Raw genomic sequence first — 24,651 nt, 5'->3', positions numbered from 1 at the left:
TGGAAGACTGCACTGCACACAATCTCTTGTGCCAACAACTCAACATACACTCCTTGAGTGCTCTGTGGGAAAGCCCAGTCCCGGCCGTGGCCTTCCTAAGGGACTTCAGACGTTCGGCCAGACTGCCTTGGGAACGACTACTACTACTACTACAAAAATTCTTTAGCATGGAAGGAGAGCCCTCTCAATGTTAGGAAAGGCAACAGCTCCCTGAACTTTCTCTAACTAGTCCTTACTTTAGGCTAGCCACACAGCCAGCTACATGGGAGTCCATTTCTGAGGTCATGTGAGAGCTTCAAGCACCATGATAAACAATAAGGGACTCAAGACTGACTCTGATGCACACCAACATTCACCGAAAACTCATCACTCAAATCTCCATTCACTCTCACCTGGGCGTGAGCACCCATGTACATTGCCATAACCACTCTAACCATCCACTTCTCAATCCCAACCTTTCTCACTGCCCACTTCACCACCTCCCTTGGAACCCTGTCACAAAAATACTGAGGGGAAGTGTGTACTCCAATCTGAAAACTTGTTAAATCCAATGTTTGATCATCATCTTAATTCAAAAACTGCCCTCCCATTTTTTTAGTCTCTCCTATCCTTTGTACCACTTTTTAATACTCTTCATTCCACTTCAAGTGACTCTACACTGCATGGCAAGCTCTGATGGCTCCTTGTAACCCATGACCCCATTTACAATGTTGGGTAATAACCATGTAATTAAATAACAGGGTGATGTGGAGCCTACCATGGTTCCCCCAGTTAACCCGATAGCTGCGATGTACTTCATATAATGGAAAACTTGTAGCTGCAATGTACATCACATGAGCATGCCTTTTTTTAAACGGGCACACTACATATTTCTTCCACGTCCTCATTACTTCACCATGGCTGAGCTAAGGTAAATAATGAACTATAGGTACCATTAATATTTGTTTTTCCTATACTTTTCCATGCACTCTTTCATTTCACAGGAGAAAAAATTTATTTTTGAGAACAAAAAAACAAAACAAAAAATCCCCCTTTTTTCTGCACATGCGGGGAGTTGACCAGAAACCTAATGCCACAGTCGTCAGGTTATGTGGGTGAAGAGATGCAAATGTGGTGGTGTTTTGGGAACCAAACCTTCACACTCTTTCCCCGTGCCTTACTGTGGTGAGGCACTGTCTGCCACAAGAGAACATTAGTTCACAGCATGGGAAGGTCCTGCAGGGTTGGTTGCTTGCCTGCAGTTGATGGATCTACTGAACCAGATATATCACATTTATTCAACAGCAACAACCTAATTTGTTAGCTGACTATTGTACATTCTAGTACTGTATATCTCAAAATTATTTTCATTCATACATTCATCATCTAATCCAGCGTTGTTCCATGAGGAGCGTTGGAGCCTGTGGGTAGGCATGTTGGTCCTGACATTTAAGATAAGAGCAACCAGCCTCACATATCCCTGAGTGGCATTATGTAAGCAATAAACCTGCTTAATCTAAATGGAGCACCTTAATTGCTCACTAAACCACCAGGTGCCATAATTTGATTATATGGTTACCGCCCAGTGTTGCGAACGGTTTCCTGGTGTACAGGAAACATTTGGCTCATCACTCATTGTAGAGTCACCGACAAACAGAAGGAAGAGGAATGAAGCAAAGAAAGAAGAAGAAGGATGGAATGTAGGAAGGAAGAGAGCAAAGGGCAGGCACCCAACAGCAGCACTACATCAAGTGAGTGGATGGTGAGTGTCTCCCACCAACCACTAAATACATACATAATCTATCTATCTATCTATTGCCAGATGCCTCAATCCCGTACAGGGTGGCCACAAACAAATCTCTCACGTCGCCGTCCCCCGCCATTTCACTGCCCTGCTCCCAACTCACACCTCCCTCTCTTATATACCTCTCCACCCCATCCCTCCATCTCATCCTCGGCCTCCCCCTCCCTCTCCCCCCCCTCCACCTCACTCACATACACTCTCCTCATCAGTCTCTCACCCTCCATCCTCTCCACTTGGCCAAACCACCTCAGTGTGTTCCTCATAACGCTTCCTATCACATCCACACCACAACGCTCCTTTATATCCTCATTTGTCAGCCTGTCTCTCCATGTGACTCCACAGGCTCCTCTAAAATAACTCATTTCCACTGCTCTCATTCTTGACTTGTGTCCTTCCAACAACGTCCAAGCTTCACTTCCATACTTTAGAGTTGGTATCACAATACAGTACTGTCATGTAGTAACTTTTTCACTTCCACACTCACTTCCCTGTTTCTTATCACTGCATTCAAGGAACCAGCAACCTTTCTTCCTTCTTGTACCCTTTCATGCACTTCACCCTCCAAACTTCCATCCTTACTCATCACACTACCCAATTAAACATGCTCAAATTTTCCATTTCCTCACCATCCAACCTCACTGTACATTCACTGACTTCACCTCTCTCAAAGACCATCATTTTACTCTTCCCTACATTCACCTTTAGATTCCGTTTCTTACACACTCTTCCAAACTCATCCACCAAGCCTTGCAGCTCCACTTTGTATTCACTCAACAACACAGTATCATCTGCAAACAACAGTACAGGGAGTTTCCAAACACTACCCTCTCTCACTAGGGCCACTCCAACATCCACTGGCCTGTGTTGCACCTCTTTTATTACCCCATCCATGTAAAGATTGAACAACCATGGAGACATGACACATCCCTGTTTCAACCCAACATTCAAAGAGAAAAATTCACTCAGTTCACCATCCACATGCACTGCAGCCTTAGCACCCTCATACATACTCTTCACAACAAATGTTACAAAGATCATGGAAACTTACTCTGTTCATAGTATCACAACTTTCACTCCATACATTCTAGACTAAATACTGTATAGCCAAACTTCATTACACTGTTTTTGTTTGTGTTCTCACCCGACATAACTAATAAAGTACAGCACGGAACTGTGGCCTGCAAGTCTTGCTTAGATTAAAGCCAACCCTTCTGTACAAAATGGCTGAGCATGCTTGATGTAGATGGCAAGGTCATACTGGACAATGAATAGAAAAGAGTACAAAACAGGTACTGTATCTGCACTTCACAGTGGGAAATGGGTAAGAAATCAAAGTGGAAGATGGATGGATATGGTTATGTGAATGTGTGACAAAGAAGGGTATGGAAGGTGAGAAAGCAAAGGTATTGACAAAGGAGATGAATGGCTGATATATGTTATGTTTATAGTATGTGACAAGCATTGAACCCAATTTTTAATAATTGCTAACAGAACGAATATTCCACAAGTCCTTGTTAATGAACTGAAACAATGAAAACACTGGCAGAAATTACATGCTTGTCAGGCAAAATTCAAGACTACAAGACCTGAATGACTTTTTTTTTTTTTTTTTTTTTTTTTTTATAAATAGTTCCTCTACATCTGTGCCATCTTCTTGTTTATGAATCCTAAATACCAACATGGAGCAGGCTGACCCACAATGACACAATATTTGCACCGTACAGTACAGTTACTGACAAATGCCTACCAATTCTTTCTGTTGCACATACACCACCAAGGATATTAAATATTCCTGCCAAGCATGTATATATAATAGAATGGGTAGACTAGTGTTTGGACGCTAGTGTGCAGCTTGATGTGGAACTGAATGTAATATGGACTATTCAAAAAGAAGCCAAGAAATGACAACTGAATGTAGAGGTCAAATATAAAAGGATGAAGAAGCAAAAAAACTGATAAAAGACAGAAATGAATGGATGAAATTCACTGATACACAGGAAGTCATCCAAAACAAGGGCTAAACCTCATTTCTTAAAATGATAGTCAATGCTATGATCTCCATCTTACAAATACCATGGAGCACAATTTTTGGATGAATACTCTGACCTGGAGGGTCGAACTGATAATTACAACAGTCTGGAGGGTAGAAATAATAATTTCAAAGGTCTGAATGATATGTGGCACATTCCACCGAGCACCTTGCTGATAGTGGTTTTCATATTTTTTAGCCTTCCTGTTCCTCCTTCTGAATCTTACCCACTCAGTGTATTAATGGGAATAAGGGGAAGGATGATAATGATAAACTCTACAGTACTATATATAGCAGTATTCTGGTTATTCAGAAAAGGAAAATGTCACAATAAAGGGAGGAAAAAAAAAAAAAATGGTACAAGAGGCAGTCATAGGAGCAAGAAACAAAATAAAATGAGCATAATACAGCACATACACATAGCCTGATGAAAAGGTCTACCGAAGAGTCTATGAAATTAGAAATACTTCTTAAGCTGAAACAACGTATAGCTATGGAAAGCTGCTTACCCTTCTCCGGCACAGCTCAAGAACTATGTAAACATTGTCAGAATCCTCAAAGAAACCATGGAATCCAACAACATGTTTATCCTTGAGGCTTCGATGGATGGAAATTTCTTGTGACATCTTCTCCTTCTGTGTAGATTTCACTAGCAGGGACTTGGCCACTATTTTCCCAGCAAAGATATCCTTGGTTTTTAAGTCTGTTAGTTCATAGCATCTTGCAAAGCCCCCCTGAAAAAATGAAAATTATTTATTAACCAGAAGAGAACACAGGACATATTACTGTAAAAATGTGAGCATTAGTTCATAGTAACTTGCAAAGCCCTATATACATATATATTTATATATATGCAACATTGGGTCTGGTTAGTACTTGGATGGGTGACCGCCTGGGAACACCAGATGCTGTTGGCATCCCTACGTCAAGTGGGGTTGGTGGAGGATTAGTGCCCCTCCCTGTAAAACAATTAACTCTAAGCCCTTGGCCACCCTGTCTGGGATACATGGCGTCTGGCAATGAATGAATGAAATATATATATATACATACATACTGTATATGTATATACTGTACATATATACTGTATATAGACAGATAGATAGATATAGATATATACAAATATATAAATATATATATATATATATATATATATATATATATATACACTCAACCCTCGGCTATCACTCCCATTTGGTCCTGCTATGGCTGCGCTATAGCCGAAACCGTGATAGCCGAATTGAAGAACTTATGGAAATAATTCTAATTGGTGCCATGATCTCAATCTTTACCCCTAAGATACCCATTTTGTACCACATATTAACATACAATAGTCCAAAAATGAGCATGTTTTATGATGTGATCATGATTCTTATAAATACCCCTCACTGATGTTATATTTCTTCCCCACACTTCGCTTGGTCTCTCCATTGTCTATAAGTTTCACATTTCCAGTTTATCTGCATAACTTAGGTTCTTCCTTTTCTTTTATTTCCCTGCCAGGTGCCGCAGCATTATTGGGTGATGGTAGTGGGACAGGGAGGGGGTACGTTGGCCATGGTCATATCATAAAAAAGGTTATTGTTCTCGTTGTCACTGTTCACAGTCTGAGGGTGCGCACTTGAATGGTTTGGCAGGCAGGAGACTCGGTCAGCGGCCAATCAGCACTTGGCTGGCGCTGATGTCACACGACCTATCACGGAGTGAAGCTTTTGTTGGCTGGGCGGAGCACCGGAGCCCGGCCTTCTTGAAAATTTTGAGCATTTCCGGTGCATGATAGCGTGCATTTAGTGCGTGATAAAGGTATTTGGGTAGTTTTTTATTTTGGCGTGATAGCGAAATACACTATAGCGGAACCCGTGATAGCCAAGGGTTGAGTGTGTGTATATATATATATATATATATATATATATATATATATATATATGTACATATATATACAGTACATATATATATATATATATAAAACCGCATCATTCAAACTAAAAATCGCAACCCAACAACCAATCAACGCGCGTCCCTGGTGGCATAAGTGCATACTAATGCCGCCATGTTGTTGTTGTTGTTGTTGTCCCGCCAGTCTGCACACTACAGACTGTCGCCATGGAGTACGAGAGTTACCTGCCTATTTTATGCAACTTCCCCCCGCCTCCTACCTGCCATGGCCCCTCCCGACCCCCCAATGAAGCGCTCTAAGCAATATGGCGTCAAGAAGCTGCCGCGGTTGTTGTACAGTCAATGTTTGGAGCTCATTTGTCATGTTGAGAGGGGAGAGAATTTTTCAAAGCAGGCGAAAGAATTTGGGAAGAACAAGTGCTGAGAGGTTCTAAGTTCTTCCCAACACCACCCCACTCCATTCACTTAAGCAATTTCATAATTGGATTAAGGTGAGATCCCTTAATACATGTACTGAATATTCCTAAATTTGTTTGTTTGTGTTTGATGGTGCCTAGATAGGTGTAGGTAGGGTGCTGTGGGGGTGAGTTGGCCAAAGTCCAGCCCCAAATTAATTTTTCACATAAGAGTTATTATTCATAAATCACGGCAGTGGTCCAGACCCAAATTGCCGTGATTTACGAGGATTGAGTGTGTATATATATATATATATATATATATATATATACATATATATATGATATGTATATATATATATACCTGTATATATATATATATATATATATATATATATATATATATGTATATATATGTATATATATATATATATATATATATATATGGTGTATATATATATATATATATATATATATACAGTAATCCCTCCACTATCTGATGTAATAGAGCCAAAGGCATGTCCGGAAAGTGGTCCCGTCCGGAAAGTGGGCACCTGCCTGCTGGACTGATACTTAAGGACCCTAACCCAGCCTAACTTTGAAGGCCACCTAAATAACTCCCTACCGGATATGCATAGCACCTATTTAAGACCCTATTCACACCAATAATGGATATAAAGCATGAAATAAATGAAAAGGAACCAAAGAATGAGGAATTAGAAGTGACAGTACCTCAGCCAGGGTACTTACAGCACGACTGTGGCTGCCTTCTTAAGGCTTTGGCAGTGGTGAAAATGCTCTTAAAGCATGTACAGTAGTCCAGCGTTGTGCTGCACTTACAGTAATTCTTTGCACTGTGAGTTATAATTGTTTAACACTGCACATTGTTAATTGCACCACGCCAGTTTCAACCACCAGTTTCAACCACAAGTTTGCAGTCCACAGTTAATCCTTTGCACTCTAAATTCTAATTTCTTAACATTGCACAACACTGTAAATTCCCGTGTGGCCTACTGGCGAGGTATTGCAGTTTATTCACAAAAAAAATGAGCACGTGTGACATCCACTGCGATAAGTATCCACTCGCAATCGAAGTTAAGCAGTAACTGTTGGAGTGTTGGTGACGGGGAAACAGAGTTGCCAGATCGCAACAGCCACATTACCAAACTCCTCAATTTTCATTACCAAGTTTAACTTTTCATTACCAAATTCGTAAAGCTAGCATTTATTCTTCGCTAATTCTATATATAAGTGGAAATACATGTAATCACTCTCCTTATAATTAACAGCATGTTGATTATTTTCACACTATGTAGGCTAGCAGATTAATCAGAGAGAGCAAACAATCCACCATCTCCATCCTGTGTATCCTCATACATGTGAAAAATCCATTTGGTAATGCATTATTCTGATTCATTACCAAACAAATTTTTCATTACCAAACTGGCACACATTTGGTAATGAAAAATACCAAATGGCAACCCTGTCAGGGGAGGGGGGGAGGGGGAAGGAAGGAAGGGGTGAAGGGGCCATGGTGTGAACAGCTGTTCGGCGCCACGCGGCAATTTCAAATTACGGGAGGGGATTTGGGGGGGGGGGGGATTTTTTTTTTTCCCTTCTAATTTTGGCAATTTGGGGGATCTGAAGGTCCAGGTCCACAATGTCCGGTAAGTGGGCGTCTGGATAGTATAGGGATTACTTACAGTACAGTATAGAGAGAGAGAGAGAGAGAGAGAGAGAGAGAGATAGGTAGACAGATAGAGATAGATATATATATATATAGATAGATATATATATATATATATATATATATATATATATATATATATCATCATTAGCCATTTCAGTGTCCACTGCAGGACCGGCCTATCCCAATCGAAGTGGAGATGATACAGCCAATGTATCTCTACCAAGTCGCTTAGGCTGTCTGGTAGAGATTGTATGTAGGGTAAGAAGTACTTGTGAGTGTAACTGTAGTGTTGGAGTGGCTATGGATGTGTGTGTAGTCTGTGAACCAAGTGTAATCGGCCTGTGCAAGACGACTGGGTGCAAGCATACTTTATAGTAAGCGACACTGGTTCAACCACAGCACCCCTTGTGTCCGCCAATGCAGTACATGGCCGGGTGAACACTCCCAAAGTTAATTGCCCTGGTGGGGCGCGAACCCTGGCTCACTCGTGTACGAAACGCACACTCTACCACTGTACTACAGAGGCTCCAGTATATATATATATATATATATATATATATATACAGGTATATGTATACACTCAATCCTCGTAAACCGCGGCAATTTGGGTCTGGACCACTGCCGCGGTTTACAAAATCCGCGGTTTATAAATAATAACTCTTATGTGAAAAATTAATTATGGTCTGGACTTTGGCCAACCACCCCCCAAAGCACCCTACATACATCTGTCTAGGCACCATCAAACACAAACATACAAATTAAGGAATATTCAGTGCATGTATTTAATAGAAATAAGCAATGTTAAGGGATCTCACCTTAAACCTATGGCGATATTGCTTAAGTGAATGAAGTTGGGTGGTGTTGGAAAGAACTTAGAACCTCTCAGCACGAGGTGGGGGTGCTCCCTCATGCTGTTCTCTCTTCTCCAGCTCCTCAGCCTCCCTTAGGAAGCCCTCAAAGATGACTGATGCTGTAGATTTTGTAGATCGTCCTTATGGTCGACTCGGTCCTCCCAAAGTCTTTCACTAGGCTTGCAAACTTCTCTCCCTTCTCAACACGACAAATGAGCTCCAAACATTGACTGTACGACAACGGCGGCTGCTTCTTGATGCCACAGTGCTTAGAACGCTTCTTCGGGGGTTTGGGAGGGTCCATGGAAGGTAGGAGGTGGGGGGAAAGTGCACAAAAAAAGGCAGGTAGTTCTCGTACTGCATGGTGATGCTCTGTACTGTGCAGGTTTGTGGGCAGAACAACAACAACATGGCGGCATTAGATGCAGACTTGCCACCAGGGACAGGTGGTGATTGGTTGTTGGGTCGCGGTTATCAAATTGAATGTCGCGGTTTACGATTCTCCTCAGAAAAGGCTCACTTTGGTGCCTAGATCCACGATTTTCGTGACTTAACAGCGATTTAAGGGTGTCGGCAGCCTGACAGCCACTTTGCCGCAGTTTACGAATCCGTGGTTTATGAACACGTGGTTTACGAGGATTGAGTGTATATATAGTATGTAAGATATATATGTATACAGTATATATATATAATAATATATATAAATAATAATTTGGTTTTATGCCAGGTATCCCCGAAGGGCTAAGGTGTTGCCCCTGGGTAGAGGACTTTGGACTGGAGCATGTAGCATTTTATGACCAGATGCCCTTCCTGATGTGTACCAATGACCCTTGGGTGGATTCGTATATATATATATATATATATATATATATAAGTAATCACTCCAATAACCGATGCAATGAAGCCAAAGGCATGACCAGAAATTGGGTTTGTCCGGGACTTGAAAATGCCTCCTGGACAGGTACTTATGGACCCTAACCCAGCCTACCTCAGAAAGCCACCTACATAACTCCCGACTGGATATGCATAGCACCTATTTAAGACCCTATTCACACAAATAAGGGACAGAAAGCATGAAATATATGAAAAGGAACCAAAGAATAAGGAATAAGAAGTATGGAAAATATTTAGCAGTGTACAGGGTACTTACAACACGTCCGTGGCCGTTACGAAGATTAACCCGCCTCCTCTAAGGCTCTGGCAGTGATGAAAATGCTCTTGAAGCATGTACAGTAAGTAATCCAGTGTTGTTCTGCACTTAAACCTTTGCACTGTGAATTATAACGGTTTAACACTGCACACAGTGTTTTTACTTGTCCCACATCAGTTGCAACATACCAGTTTGCACTCTAAAATCAAATTTCTTCCTAACACAGCACAACACTGTAAATTCCCATGTGGTCTAGTGGTGAGGTATTGCAGTTTATTCACTGCTTATTCTCAAAAACGAGTACATGTGGCAGCCACTACTACGAGCATCTAGTCACAATGGTAATTAGGCAGGAACTGGGGAGGGGAGGAAGCAGGGGGCCACTACTAAGCACGAAAACACAGCTGTTCAGCACCACACGCCAAGTTCAAAGTACGATTGAAAAATGTCCTTCCCCCCCCTGGGGGGCGGTCCCAAAGGCCTGGGCCCAAAATGTTCGGGAATTGGTGTCTGGTTATTACAGGGATTACATATATATATATATATATATATATATATATATATATATATATATATATATACACTGGTATATATAATACAATTACACACACACACACACACACACAGTAATCACTCATTTATCCGGACCTAACAGAGCCAATGGCATGTCCAGGTAGTGGCAACATCCAGATAATGAACATTATTCCCCCTACTTTACCCAGGCCCTACCTATACCCAACCTCCAACCTATACCTAACCTATTTGTACAGTATCTCTGCTTACTTTGGCAGTGTTTTCTGGTCATTCAGGGATATTTAGACATCAAAACACACACAGGAATATCCAAAGTAATGTTAAACACAAAGAAAACCATGAAAAGAAAAAACACTAAAAACCAAAAAACACCCTACCTATACACTACTGTATGTACAGTACCCCTCCTAATTCTGCCACTGTTTTCAGGTCAATCTGCCATATTTAGACATCAAAACACACACAAAAATATCCAAAATAATGCTAAACAAAAAAAATAAAAATAAACAAAAAACACTACACTACTATATGTACACTACCCCTTCTAATTTTGGCACTGTTTTCAGGTCACTATGCCATATTTAGATATCAAAACGCACACAGGAATATCCAAAGTAATGCTAAACACCAAGAAAACCATTAAAAAAAAAAAAAAAAAAAAAAAACTACCTATACACTACTGTGGCTATGTTCAGTACCCCTCCTAATTTTGGCATCTTCTCTGGTCACTCTGCCATATTGAGACATCAAAACACATACCCGGTATAGGATTATCTGTAATAATGCAAAACATCAAGAAAACAACACATAACAACAAAAAGCCATAAAAAACCTGAAGACGGTTTGAAAATCAGTTATCTGTGACGAGTGATTCCTCCTGGAGCTTTAAAAAAAAAAAAAAAAAAAAAAAAATCCACAGCCAAATATGCCACCTGAAATTGGTTATATTGGCATAAATAGTATACCATCATCTTTGCTGGTGTTTATACTATAAGATAAAACACACTGATAAGTGAAGGCACAGAAATGCAGTGAGAATAAAGAGTTCAGGAATAAAACTTACGTTCACATAACTTCCCACCATCCTAGAGCAAAATTCTGCCAGCACCTTCTGAGGGTTAAGCATATGTCTAGATGCAGAATTTCATGAGCTTTCTCGTGGATTTTGCGGAATTTCAATATGACTAATCGTAGTTGAATAAATCGCAAAAAAAAATAAAAACTCATGAGTTAGTGCTATCACCATGGACGAAGGTAGGGAATGAGGGGGAAGCCGGGAGGGTATGGAGGAGGGATGGGAGGAGGGGAGAAGCGAGGCTGTGGGCAAGATTTTCACCCTTCCGTCACGAAGACAGGCGCTTTTACTGAACATTTACTCATGGCTTGCAGTCTGTTAGACGTCCAGTGGCCATGCGGAAACACAATTCCTGGTGACCGGGCAACTTTGGACGTTCGGTAATGAGGCAGACAGCAGCTGTCACCAAACATGTACTCATGGCCTACGGTCTGAGTTACAATCTCAGTGGCAGTTAGGAAAGACTTAGCCCAGTGGCCGTGCTACTTTGGACATTCGGTGGGGATGCGTAGGATGTTTTGACACCACTTGTGGGTTACATTCGTATTACTCAGGTGCAGGTGGTTCGTTGGGAGTGATCAGACGAGCATGCGACTTTGGCCATTCAGTACAGGGGTGGATGGATATTTTAGCTCTAGTTGTGGGTTACACAGCCTACTTCCCACTCACAGCTTGAGCCCAGCTGCCATAATACCGAATGTTTGAACATGATGGCTGGCCAGCTGAAGGTTTTGGGGACTTTTACATCTGGATAATGGCATGTAAATCCAAATAATGGTTTAATAGAGCCAAGGTCCAGCGTCCAGATAATGAGCACATCTGGATAAATAAGGGACTACCGTACTAGTATATACAGGTATAACTTGGTTTAACGATGCAATTGGTTAAGGAAAAACCCATCGTTAGGCAGGGTATCACATTTCGGGGTAGACTTAACATGTAAAGTATAGGGATGCGTTTTTGAGCCTTGGGTTTCCCCCTCAACCAAGCCCTGAACCCACCCAAATGAGTCCAAAACCAAGTATAAAGCCAATCTAAATGGCCTAACAGCCATAAAAAAAAAGCTAACCTATGCCTAACACCAGTAAATAACTCACTGAAACCAAGAAATAAAACCAGAAAATCGTCAAATATAAGTCTGGAAAATGAAAGCTTATTAAACTGTATCCCAAATTTACAATGTTCACCCCACCTATTTCCAAAACACATAAATCTAAGTCTAAAAACAGTTTATACATCAACCTAAATACAATTTTAGTCTAAAATATCATCAAAATCGGAAAAAAAAAAATAATAATAATAATAATCAAACTGGGGGTTGCCCATCGTTAGGTGGGGTATGGTGGTATTTCTACTCCCATCATTAAGCCGGGGTATCGCATATCAAGGTATACCTGTACATATATAATATCTATCTATCTATCTATTGCCAGACACCACAATCCCATAAGGGGTGGCCATTAAACTTAGAGTTATTAGTTTTACAGGGAGGGGCACTAACCCTCCACCAACCCACTAATTGATATGTAGGGAGCACGTATGGTTCGGTTATATGGTTACCATCCAGCATTGTAAATGGTTTCTTGGCTTACAGGAAACCATCTGGCTTGTCACTCAATGTAAAGCCACCTGTAAAGAAAAGAAAAGCAATAAGAAGTGACAGGAAAGATGGGAGAAATAGGAAGAGATGAGGGCAGGCACAGAAAAAGAATGATAAAGGCTAAGGAAGAAGTAGGCAGCACTACATCAAGTGAGTGGATGATGGTTGCCACCACCTACCACTAATACTGTGTGTGTATATATATATATATTATATATATATATATATATATATATATATATATATATATATTCCCAGACGCCTCAATCCCGTTTGGGGTGGCAACAAACAAATCACCTCCACGTCGCCCTGTCTCCCACCATTTCACTGCCCTGCTCCCAACTCACACCTCCCTCCATCTCATCCTCAGCCTCCCCCTCCCTCTTTCCCCCTCCACCTCACTCACATACACTCTCTTCGTCAGTCTATCACCCTCCATCCTCTCCACATGACCAACTACCTCAGTGTGTTCCTCATAACACTTCCTATCACATCCACATCCACACCACAACGCTTCTTTATATCCTCATTCGTCAGCCTGTCTCTCCATGTGACTCCACAGGCTCCTCTTAAATAACTCATTTCCACTGCTCTCACTCTTGACTTGTGTCCTTCCAACAATGTCCAAGCTTCACTTCCATAAGTTAGAGTTGGTATCACAATACTGTCATGTAGTAACTTTTTCACTTCCATGCTCACTTCCCTGTTTCTTATCACTGCTTTCAAAGAACCAGCAACCTTTCTTCCCTGCTGTACCCTTTCAAGCACTTCACCCTCCAAAACCTCCATCCTTACTCATCACACTACCCAAGTACTTAAACATACTCACATTTTCCAATTCCTCACCATCCAACCTCGCTGTACATTCACTGACTTCACCTCTCTCAAAGACCATCACTTTACTCTTCCCTACATTCACCTTTAGATTCCATTTCTTACACACTCTCCCAAACTCATCCACCAAGCCTTGCAGCTCCCCTTCGTCTTCACTCAACAACACAGTATCATCTGCAAACAACAGTACAGGGAGTTTCCAAACACTACCCTCTCTCACTAGGACCACTCCAACATCCACTACCCTACCTTGTACCTCTTTTATTACCCCATCCATGTACAGATTGAACAACCATGGAGACATGACACATCCCTGTTTCAACCCAACCTTCAAAGAGAAAAATTCACTTAGTTCACCACCCACACGAACTGCAGCTTCAGCACCATCATACATACCAGTACTCTTCACAGCATTCAACAACTTCCCATCTACTCCATATATTCTTAACACTTTCCACAATCCTTGTCTATCCACCCTGTCATATGCTTTCTCCAAATCCATGAAAGCCGCATACAACTTCTTTCCCTTCTCTAGAAACTTTTCCACTAAAGATCTAAGAAAGAATATCTGATCTACACAACCTCTTCCCTTCCTAAAGCCTCCCTGTTCTTCTCCAACTGATTCCTCTGTTATTTCCCTAACTCTGTCAATAAGTATCTAACCATACACTTTTCCTATTACACTAAGAAGACAAATGTCCCTATGATTACCACACACTTTTTTCTCCCCTTTTCCTTTGTGCAAGGGAATAATTATACCTGACTTCCAATCCTCTGGGACTCTACCTTCCTCCCAGGCCAATCTGCACATTTTCCACATTCATTCTACTACTATCTCTCCCCCATGTTTCAGCATTTCACCACACATTCCATCAATTCCTGGGGCTTTCCCCAATTTGACTTTCTTCATTCCTTCCACAACTTCTATCCTACTGATTTCTTCCTGTCTTCTCACCTCCCTCCTTCTCCCAGTCATTCCCCAGCCACTTATACTCGCATTACTTCCATTCTCTAAGTTTAACAATTCCTTAAAGTGTTCTCTCCATCTGCTCACTTTTTCTCCCTTCTCCACTAGCAATCTACCATTTTTATTTTTCACTCCCCTACTTACTTCACTTCCACCCTGTCTTACTCTCTTCACCTCTTAACAGAACATTTTCTTACAGTCCCTCCACTTCACACTCAAATTCCTCTTCCACTCTCTTAATAATCTTTTCATCTCTCTCTTCCTTTCTACAGATAACTCTCTCTTCTGCCTCTCAACTTCTTCCACTCCCCTATTTCTCATCCATTCATTGCATGCATCTTCTTTTGTGTCACAGCCTGTTTCACCTCTTCATTCCACAATGCTATTCCTTGCACTCCCTTCCATCTTTTCTTCACCCCACACACCAAATCACATGCTGCACATATTTCTTCTGTGAACATCTTGCACACACCTTCCATGTCCCCCATCTGCTCCAACTCATATTTACCCAATTGTTCCTCCACTTCCCCCTTATATTCTGCCTTTTTCTCTTACTCTTGTAACCTTTCCACTCTCCTTGCAACTACTCCTTCCTCCTGTCCTTCCCTTCTTCTATTTCTCCATTTTACTTGGATCTTCATTCTGGCCACCACCAAGTAATGGTCAGAAGGTCCACTCCCCCAACCTCTATAGGCTCTTGCATCCATTACACATCTTCGCATCCTTTCATCCACACACACATAATCAATCATTGCCTTCCTTTCATTCAGTTCACCACCCACCCTTCTCATCACTGGCCATGTATACCAATGGATCATTTTGTGCCTGAAGAGGGCATTGGCTATCACCAACCACCTCCCGGCACAAATGTCCACTAATGCACTGCCGTTCTCATCTATCTCAGCAGGCACACCCCACTCACCAACTATTCCATCCACCTTCACATTCCCTACTTTATCATTCATATCACCAATCAAAAACACTCTCTCATTCCTTCCAAACTTTTCCATGCACACTTCCACATTTGTCCAGAACTTTTCTCTCACTCTGCTTGCACGATCTTGTATTGGCGCATACATGCACACAATCGCCCACATTTGTATTCCAACTTTCAATCTCACCCACACAATCCTTAAGCCAACTGATCCAAACTCTCTTATGTTCTTCTTCCATCTTTTACTCACAACAATACACACTGCTGCTTTTGCTCTCTCATTCCCACCTACCCCTGCACATACATTGTGTTTGTGTGTGTGTGTGTGTGTGTGTGTGTGTGTGTGTGTGTGTGTGTGTGTGTGTGTGTGTGTGTGTGTGTGTGTGTGTGTGTGTGTGTGTGTGTGTGTGTGTGTGTGTGTGTGTGTGTGTGTGTGTGTGTGTGTGTGTGTGTGTGTGTGTGTGTGTGTGTGTGTGTGTGTGTGTGTGTGTGTGTGTGTGTGTGTGTGTGTGTGTGTGTGTGTGTGTGTGTGTGTGTGTGTGTGTGTGTGTGTGTGTGTGTGTGTGTGTGTGTGTGTGTGTGTGTGTGTGTGTGTGTGTGTGTGTGTGTGTGTGTGTGTGTGTGTGTGTGTGTGTGTGTGTGTGTGTGTGTGTGTGTGTGTGTGTGTGTGTGTGTGTGTGTGTGTGTGTGTGTGTGTGTGTGTGTGTGTGTGTGTGTGTGTGTGTGTGTGTGTGTGTGTGTGTGTGTGTGTGTGTGTGTGTGTGTGTGTGTGTGTGTGTGTGTGTGTGTGTGTGTGTGTGTGTGTGTGTGTGTGTGTGTGTGTGTGTGTGTGTGTGTGTGTGTGTGTGTGTGTGTGTGTGTGTGTGTGTGTGTGTGTGTGTGTGTGTGTGTGTGTGTGTGTGTGTGTGTGTGTGTGTGTGTGTGTGTGTGTGTGTGTGTGTGTGTGTGTGTGTGTGTGTGTGTGTGTGTGTGTGTGTGTGTGTGTGTGTGTGTGTGTGTGTGTGTGTGTGTGTGTGTGTGTGTGTGTGTATATATATATATATATATATATATACATACAGTATATGTATATATATATACATCTATCTATCTATTGCCAGACGCCTCAATCCCGTTTGGGGTGGCCACAAACAAATCGCCTCCAGGTCGCCCTGTCCCCCGCCATTTCACTGCCCCACTCCCAACTCACACCCCCCTCTCTCATATACCTCTCCACCCCATCCCTCCATCTCATCCTCGGCCTCCCTCTCCCTCTTCCCCCCTCCACCTCACTCACATACACTCTCTTCGTCAGTCTCTCACCCTCCGTCCCCTCTACATGACCAACCACCTCAGTGTGTTCCTCATAACGCTTCCTATCACATCTACATCCATACCACAACGCTCCTTTATATCCTCATTCGTCAGCCTGTCTCTCCATGTGACTCCACAGGCTCCTCTTAAATAACTCATTTCCACTGCTCTCACTCTTGACTTGTGTCCTTCCAACAACGTCCAAGCTTCACTTCCATACATTAGAGTTGGTATCACAATACTGTCATGCAGTAACTTTTTCACTTCCATGCTCACTTCCCTGTTTCTTATCACTGCTTTCAAAGAGCCAGCAACCTTTCTTCCCTGCTGTACCCTTTCAAGCACTTCACCCTCCAAACCTCCATCTTTACTCATCACACTACCCAAGTACTTAAACGTACTCACATGTCTATATATGTATATATATATATATATATATATATATATACACATACAGTATAATCTATTTACAGTAGTACAGTACCAGTACATATTTATAATAATAATAATAATGAATTAATTCACAGCATCTTACAAACCCTCATCTTCCTCAAAAATTATATACAGTAGGCTTTATTAACAAGTGCAGTGTAGTACATAAAAATAATGAATGTTATAATCTACAGTATACTCTTCTGATAAAAACAGGTGTAAAGTATGATACCGGTACTGGTACTGCACAGTACCAGTACTCTCAAGTGTTCCCAACTGATATTCCAAATGAAACACAAATACTGTCATACAGTATGTGTTTTTTGGCTTTAATATTAGACCAGATTTTTTTTTTTTTTTTTTTTTTTTTTTTCCCCAAATAAAAAGGAACCAAAGGTTAGATGTCCTTAATATTGTTCTTTCAAAATAAAATTAAATAAATACAGCACTAAACAAGAGAAACCTATATTTAAAATCATTAATTTTCAAAGATGTCTGGACAAAATGCATTTAAAAGACTGGAGGTCACAGGCAGAGGGAAATACAAACCTAAAAAGGCAGCTGCTGAGTTAACCCATTGCATAGGCTATATGAAGGACCGAGAGTATTAATTAAGCATTACATCAGAGAGTTGGACAGACGAGGCAGGTGCTCTGTCAGATGGGTCCTGTGAGACAACTGTAATGGAGGAGGAATACTACCAAAGTTCAGAAGAGCACTGACCAACTAAATAGCAAAAATGCAGCAGAGACAGAGAGACCTTGATGGGAATCAGATAGAGAAGGGGTTATTCAGAGGAAAAGTCTTTGACTTCACCTTGTTTAGAAGAGCCATGTGTGGTCCCCCCAATATTGTACTCCACACAGGGGTGAATGAAACCCCCGTACAGTGAACAGCTGCACAGAGACAAAGAGGCAATGAGATATCTTAGCATACCAAATTCCCCTTCTAAATTAACAAGGTACAGTCTTCTTCAATTGAAGTTTGCTATGTAGAAGCAAAATGCTACTTTACATGAAACATACTTTTGGTTCATAACTTCTTCCTTAGCTTTCATCATTCTTTTTCTGTGCCTGCCCTCCTCTCTTCCTACCCATCTTTCCTGTCACTTCTTATTGCTCTTCTTTCCTTTACAGGTGGCTTTACATTGAGTGACAAGCCAAATGGTTTCCTGTAAGCCAAGAAACCATTTATAACGCTTGGTGGTAACCATATAACCAACCCATACATGCTCCCTATGTGTCAACAAGTGGGTTGGTGGAGGGTTAGTCCCCCTCCCTGTAAAACAAATAACTCAAAGTCAAATGGCCACCCATTATGGGATTATGGCATCTGGCAATAGATAGATAGATAGATAGACCAAGAGGTTGGGAGTATATAAAACATTTATGATTTCCAAACAGGTTTATAATGAGTCGTAGGCAACATCAAGTATACGTTAACTCAACAGCAGTTTTACATGGAAACTTTAAATGAGTTAACAAAGCTCAATAATACTAACAAGATAACCAAAGTGGTCATCACATTTATCTATCTATCTATCTATTGGCAGACGCCTCAATCCCGTTCGGGGTGGCCACAAACAAATTGCCTCCACATCGCTCTGTCCCCCACCATTTCACTGCCCCGCTCCCAACTCACACACCCCTCTCTCATATACCTCTCCACCCCATCCCTCCCCCTCCCTCTCCCCTCCTCCACCTCACTCACATACACTCTCTTCATCAGTCTTTCACCCTCCATCCTCTCCACATGTCCAAACCACCTCAGTGTGTTCCTCATAACGCTTCCTATCACATCCACATCCACACCACAATGCTCCTTTATATCCTCATTCGTCAGCCTGTCTCTCCATGTGACTCCACAGGCTCCTCTTAAATAACTCATTTCCACTGCTCTCACTCTTGACTTGTGTCCTTCCAGCAACGTCCAAGCTTCACTTCCATACATTAGAGCTGGTATCACAATAGTCATGTAGTAACCTTTTCATTTCCATGCTCACTTCCCTGCTTCTTATCACTGCTTTCAAGGAACCAGCAACCTTTCTTCCCTGCTGTACCCTTTCAAGCACTTCACCCTCCAAACCTCCATCCTTACTCATCACACTACCCAAGTACTTAAACATACTCACATTTTCCAATTCCTCACCATCCAATCTCGCTGTACATTCACTGACTTAACCTCTCTCAAAGACCATCACTTTAATCTTCCCTACATTCACCTTTAGATTCCGTTTCTTACACACTTTCCCAAACTCATCCACCAAGCCTTGCAGCTCTCCTTCATCTTCACTCAACAACACAGTATCTATATCTTTATCTTTGTCTTTATTTGGTTTATCAGGCTCCACTCCACCAAATGTGGTGCTCTGCAGAGCCGCCAATATTTTACAAAAATAATATAACATGTTTTGATACAATTATTGCACTATAAACTTAATATTAATGAAAGACTAGGTAACAAAACTTATTAGTAAAACTTAATATTAAAGAAAGACTAGGTAATAATATTAAAACTTAAAAGTAAAACATGGTTATGCATACCTAAAAGTAATAAAACTAGTATCGTAATTCCAATTCAGTAGTGCCCATTTTCAATAATACAATGAATTTGACACAAGACTATTAATTATCACCCTGACACTTTATAGTAAATAACATGATCATACTGACTTACTCATAATAACACAATAATGTGTCCTATCAATTTAATACTGCACACTTTACAAAATTTCATAATACATAATAATCCCTAATACACTTGTCCTCCATATCATAGCAGTCACTAAACAAGAATGTTTTTAGTCTCCTTTTGAACAGATCCACATTATTACTGCTCTTAACAGCACTTGGTAGTCTATTATATAGTCTTGGGGCACAATTTTTAAAGGCTCTAAAACCAATGTTTGTGTTACACCTTGGTTCTAAGAGTCTGTAGCCATCAGAAGCATGTCTAACTACAATATCTGTTTGTAGTTCAAATGGCTGTAATAATCTCCTTAAGTATTCCGGTTTCCCGGTCTTCACTGCCACATATGTCATAACACAAATTTTGTATATGATTCTAGCCTTAACTGGCAACCAGTGTAGTTCAATGAGAACTGGTGTAATCCTCACATATGATGGCAAATTCATTATTAATCCAGCTGCTCTGTTCATGATAATTTTCATTTTCCTCAGTTGATATTTAGGCAAATTGTAGTACAGAGAATTACAGTAATCCAATTTATTAATGACATAGTTATGTATATGCATCTTAACAGAATGTGTATCCAAATATTTCCTTATAAAGGCAATATTTCGTAAGTTACATCTTGCCAATTTTACTATCTATCTATCTATAGCCCGACGCCCTAATCCCGCAAAGGGTGGCCGCAGACAAAATGCCTCCAAGTCGCTCTGTCACCCACCATTTGACTACCCTCCCCCCAACTCACCCCTCCCTCCCTCATATACCCCTCAACTCCCTCCCTCCACCTCATCCTCAGTCTACCTCTCCCTCTCCCTCCCTCCACCTCACCTACATACACCCTCTTAGTCAGTCTTTCATTCTCTCATGTCCAAACCACCTCAGTGTATTTCTCCTAATCTTCTCAACCACATCCACAGCGTTCCTTCACTTCTTCATTCGTCAACCTGTCCCTCCATGTCACTCCACATGCTCCTCTCAAGTAACTCATTTCCATTGCTCTCACTCTTGACTTGTTCCCCTCTTGCAAGGTCCATGCCTCACTTCCATAAGTCAGGGTAGGGATCACAATACTATCATGCAGTGACTTCTTAACTTCCATACTCACCTCCCTATTTCTCATCACTGCTTTCAGTGTACCAACAACCTTCCTTCCCTGCCGTACCCTTTCACGCACTTCATCCCCCAACGTTCCATCCTTACTCATCACACTACCCAAGTACCATACTTGAATGCACTCGCATTCTCCATATCCTCACCATCCAACCTCACCGCACACTCTGTGACTTCATTTCTCTCAAACACCATAACTTTACTTTTGTTTACATTAACTTTCAGATTCCTCCTCCTACACACTGTCCCAAATTCATTCACCAAACCTTGCAGCTCCCATTCATCTTCACTCAACAGTACTGTATCATCAGCAAACAGCAACACTGGAAGCTTCCAAATCTCACCCTCATTCATTAGAGCCACCCACACATCCACTGCCCTACCCTGCACCTCCTTTGCAACCCCATCCATGTATATATTAAACAGCCATGGAGACATCACACAACCCTGTTTCAGGTCCACATTGAGATCAAAGAACTCACTCAGCTCACCATCCACTCGAACTGTAGCCCTAGCTCCCTCGTACATACTCTTCACAGCACTCAACAATTTCCCATCCACTCCATATATTCTTAATACCTTCCACATACCTTGCCTATCCATTCTGTCATAAGCTTTCTCCAAGTCCATGAAGGCAGCATACACTTTCCTTCCCTTCTCTAGATACATCTCCACTAAACATCTTAGAACAAATATCTGATCTACACACCCTTTTCCCTTCCTAAATCCCCCTTGTTCTTCTCCAATTAGCTCCTCTGTCATATGCCTAACCCTATCAATGAGTATTCTACCATATATTTTACCAGTCACACTAAGAAGGCAAACCTCTAAGGTTACCACATACTTCTCTCTCCCCTTTTCCTTTGTATAAAGGAACAATTATACCTGATTTCCAGTCCTCTGGAATCCTTCCCTCTTCCCAAGCCAATCTACACAACTTCCATATCCACTCCACAACAATCTCACCCCCATACCTAAGCATTTCACCACACACTCCATCAATTCCTGGGGTCTTTCCCAACTTAATCTTCTTCATCGCTTCCTCTACTTCCGCCCTACTGATCTCTTCCTCCCACCTCTCATCTCTTCTTCTCCCAGCCATTCCCCAACCAGTTATACTCGCACTGCTCTCACTCTCTACATTCAACAAATCCTCAAAGTGCTCCTTCAATCTCCTCAATTTCTCTCTATTCTCCACCAACAATCTATTATTCCTATCTTTCACTCCCCTACTATTTCCCGTTTCACACTGCCTTACTTTCTTTACCTCCTTCCAAAACAATTTACTCTCCCTCCATTTCACACTCAGATTCCTCCCAAACTCTTCATCCACTTTCTTCTTACTCTCCTTCACCAGTCTCTTAACCTCCCTTCTCCTGCTCATATATACCTCTCTCTCATCTTCTCCCCTACCTCTACTCGCTAACCATTCATATATGCCTTCTTCTTTTGTTCCACAGCTCGTTTCACCTCATCATTCCACCATGCTGTCCCTTGCATCTCCTCCTCACTCCACAAACCATCTCAACACGCTGCGCCTATCTCTTCCGTGAATATCTTACATACGTCTTCCACCTCTTCCATCTGCTCTAGCTCATACCTTCCCAATCTTTCTTCCACTATGCTCTTATACTCTATCATTTTCTCACTATCTTGCAATTTCTCCACTCTTCTCACAGGAGCTGCTTCCTCCTGTCTTCCCCTTCGTCTCCTCAACCACTTTCTTTGCAACTCTACCTTGGCCATCACTAAGTGATGGTCCGAGACTACATTCCCCCACCCTCTCCACACTCTTGCATCCAACACTTGTCTTCTCATTCGCTCATCCACACACACGTAGTCTATCATTGCCTTTCGTTCAACAAGTTCACCATCCATCCTCCTCATTACTCTCCATGTATACCGGTGGATCATCTTATGACGAAAGTAGGTGTTGGCTATTGCAAACCCCTTACAAGCACAGATGTCCACCAAAGCACTTCCATTCCCATCTACGTCAGCTGGCACACCTCACTGACCAACCACCCGTACATTCCCAACTTTGCCATTCATGTCTCCAATCAACAGCACTCTCTCGCTCCTCTCAAACTTGTCCATACACGCTTCTACTCTCGCCCAAAATTCATCTTTCACTCTTGCCTCTCGATCCTCTGTCGGGGCATACACACATACAACCGCCCACGCTTGTATACCTACTTTCATCCTCACCCATACAATCCTTGCACCCACTGTTCCATACTCTCTTATATTCTCCTTCCACTTCTTGCTTATCATCAGACATACTCCCTCTCATTCTCATTGACTCCCGCACATATACCTAAACCATATTCCCATTCTCTCGCCCTTTCACCTTTCCATTTAGTTTCAGCCAATCCACATATATCCACTTTTGCATCCTCAAGCACCTGAACAATCTCTCTCTCTTTCACTTCATCATTCACTCCTCTCACATTCCACGTTCCCACCCTTAGAATGTCCTTTGTCCGTTCCTTAGTCGTCAACGTATGGTACGACTCCGTCCGGGTCCGAGGCGCTTTATTCGCTTTTTTTAGTTCGTTCTTTTTACGGGGTAGGGCACTAACCCACCACCAACCCTTTTAGTCGGCTCGTACGACAAGCAGGAATACTGGAGGAGTATTCTTGAAACCCCCCTACCCCCAGATATATTTACAATATTTCCATTAATACTAAATACCCTGCAAACCATGTAACCCTCTCAAGACATCCCTTTAACCAAAAATCAAACATTCTGTTTTATCTTCGTTCAGTTTTAGTTGTTTACTATCCATCCATTTCTTGGTATCTCCCATAATCATAGTTAACAGAGTTTCAGTGTCCATTACATTATTAATAGACAAATAAAACTGAGTATCATCAGCAAAAAGGTTAAAGGCCACTCCATGTTCCCTCAGCAAGAATGAAAGTTCAATAGTGTAAATGCAGAACAGTACAGGTCCCAGTACACTGCTTTGGGGAACACCTCTTCTAAGGAACCTATGTTCAGAAAAAGTTTCCCACTTGTACACAGTAACTTTTATTATCTAAATAACTTTCCAAGTAACTGAGTGCTCTTTGTGTCACTCCTATAGCTCTCAAATCTTCCAACAATAGCTCGTGTACTACTGTGTCAAAAGCAGCACTTAAAATTAATAATATCAAGACACCGCATTTTCCCTCATCCATCCATCCTAGCAAATCATTAGTGACACTACACAGCAATGTTACTGTTGCGTACAATTGTCTATAAGCAGACTGATTATCTGGTAATACATTAATGTTCACCAGATATTCCATCAATTGATCAAGTACAACATTCTCAATAATTTTGGACAAATATGACAGATTTGACACTAGTCTATAGGAGCTCAAACTCTGATGATCCTTATTGCC

At 41.6% G+C, this 24,651-nt stretch overlaps 1 protein-coding gene across 1 annotated transcript in view; it reads right to left on the bottom strand.

The window, feature by feature from the left end:
- polo (Serine/threonine-protein kinase polo) overlaps nt 1-24,651 on the bottom strand; it is a 290,744-nt gene that overhangs the window by 261,839 nt on the left and 4,254 nt on the right. The window contains exon 2 of the mRNA XM_080277925.1: nt 4,322-4,546. Coding sequence (XP_080134051.1) covers nt 4,322-4,546 — 225 coding nt within the window. The remainder of the gene's footprint in view (nt 1-4,321; nt 4,547-24,651) is intronic.

This window comes from Coenobita brevimanus, chromosome 71 (assembly GCF_032717465.1).
Source record: "Coenobita brevimanus isolate Jiangsu-jjx chromosome 71, ASM3271746v2, whole genome shotgun sequence".
NCBI lineage: Eukaryota > Metazoa > Arthropoda > Malacostraca > Decapoda > Coenobitidae > Coenobita > Coenobita brevimanus.
Note: the sequence above shows the minus strand (reverse complement) of the source record. Positions and strands in the feature narration are given on the sequence as shown.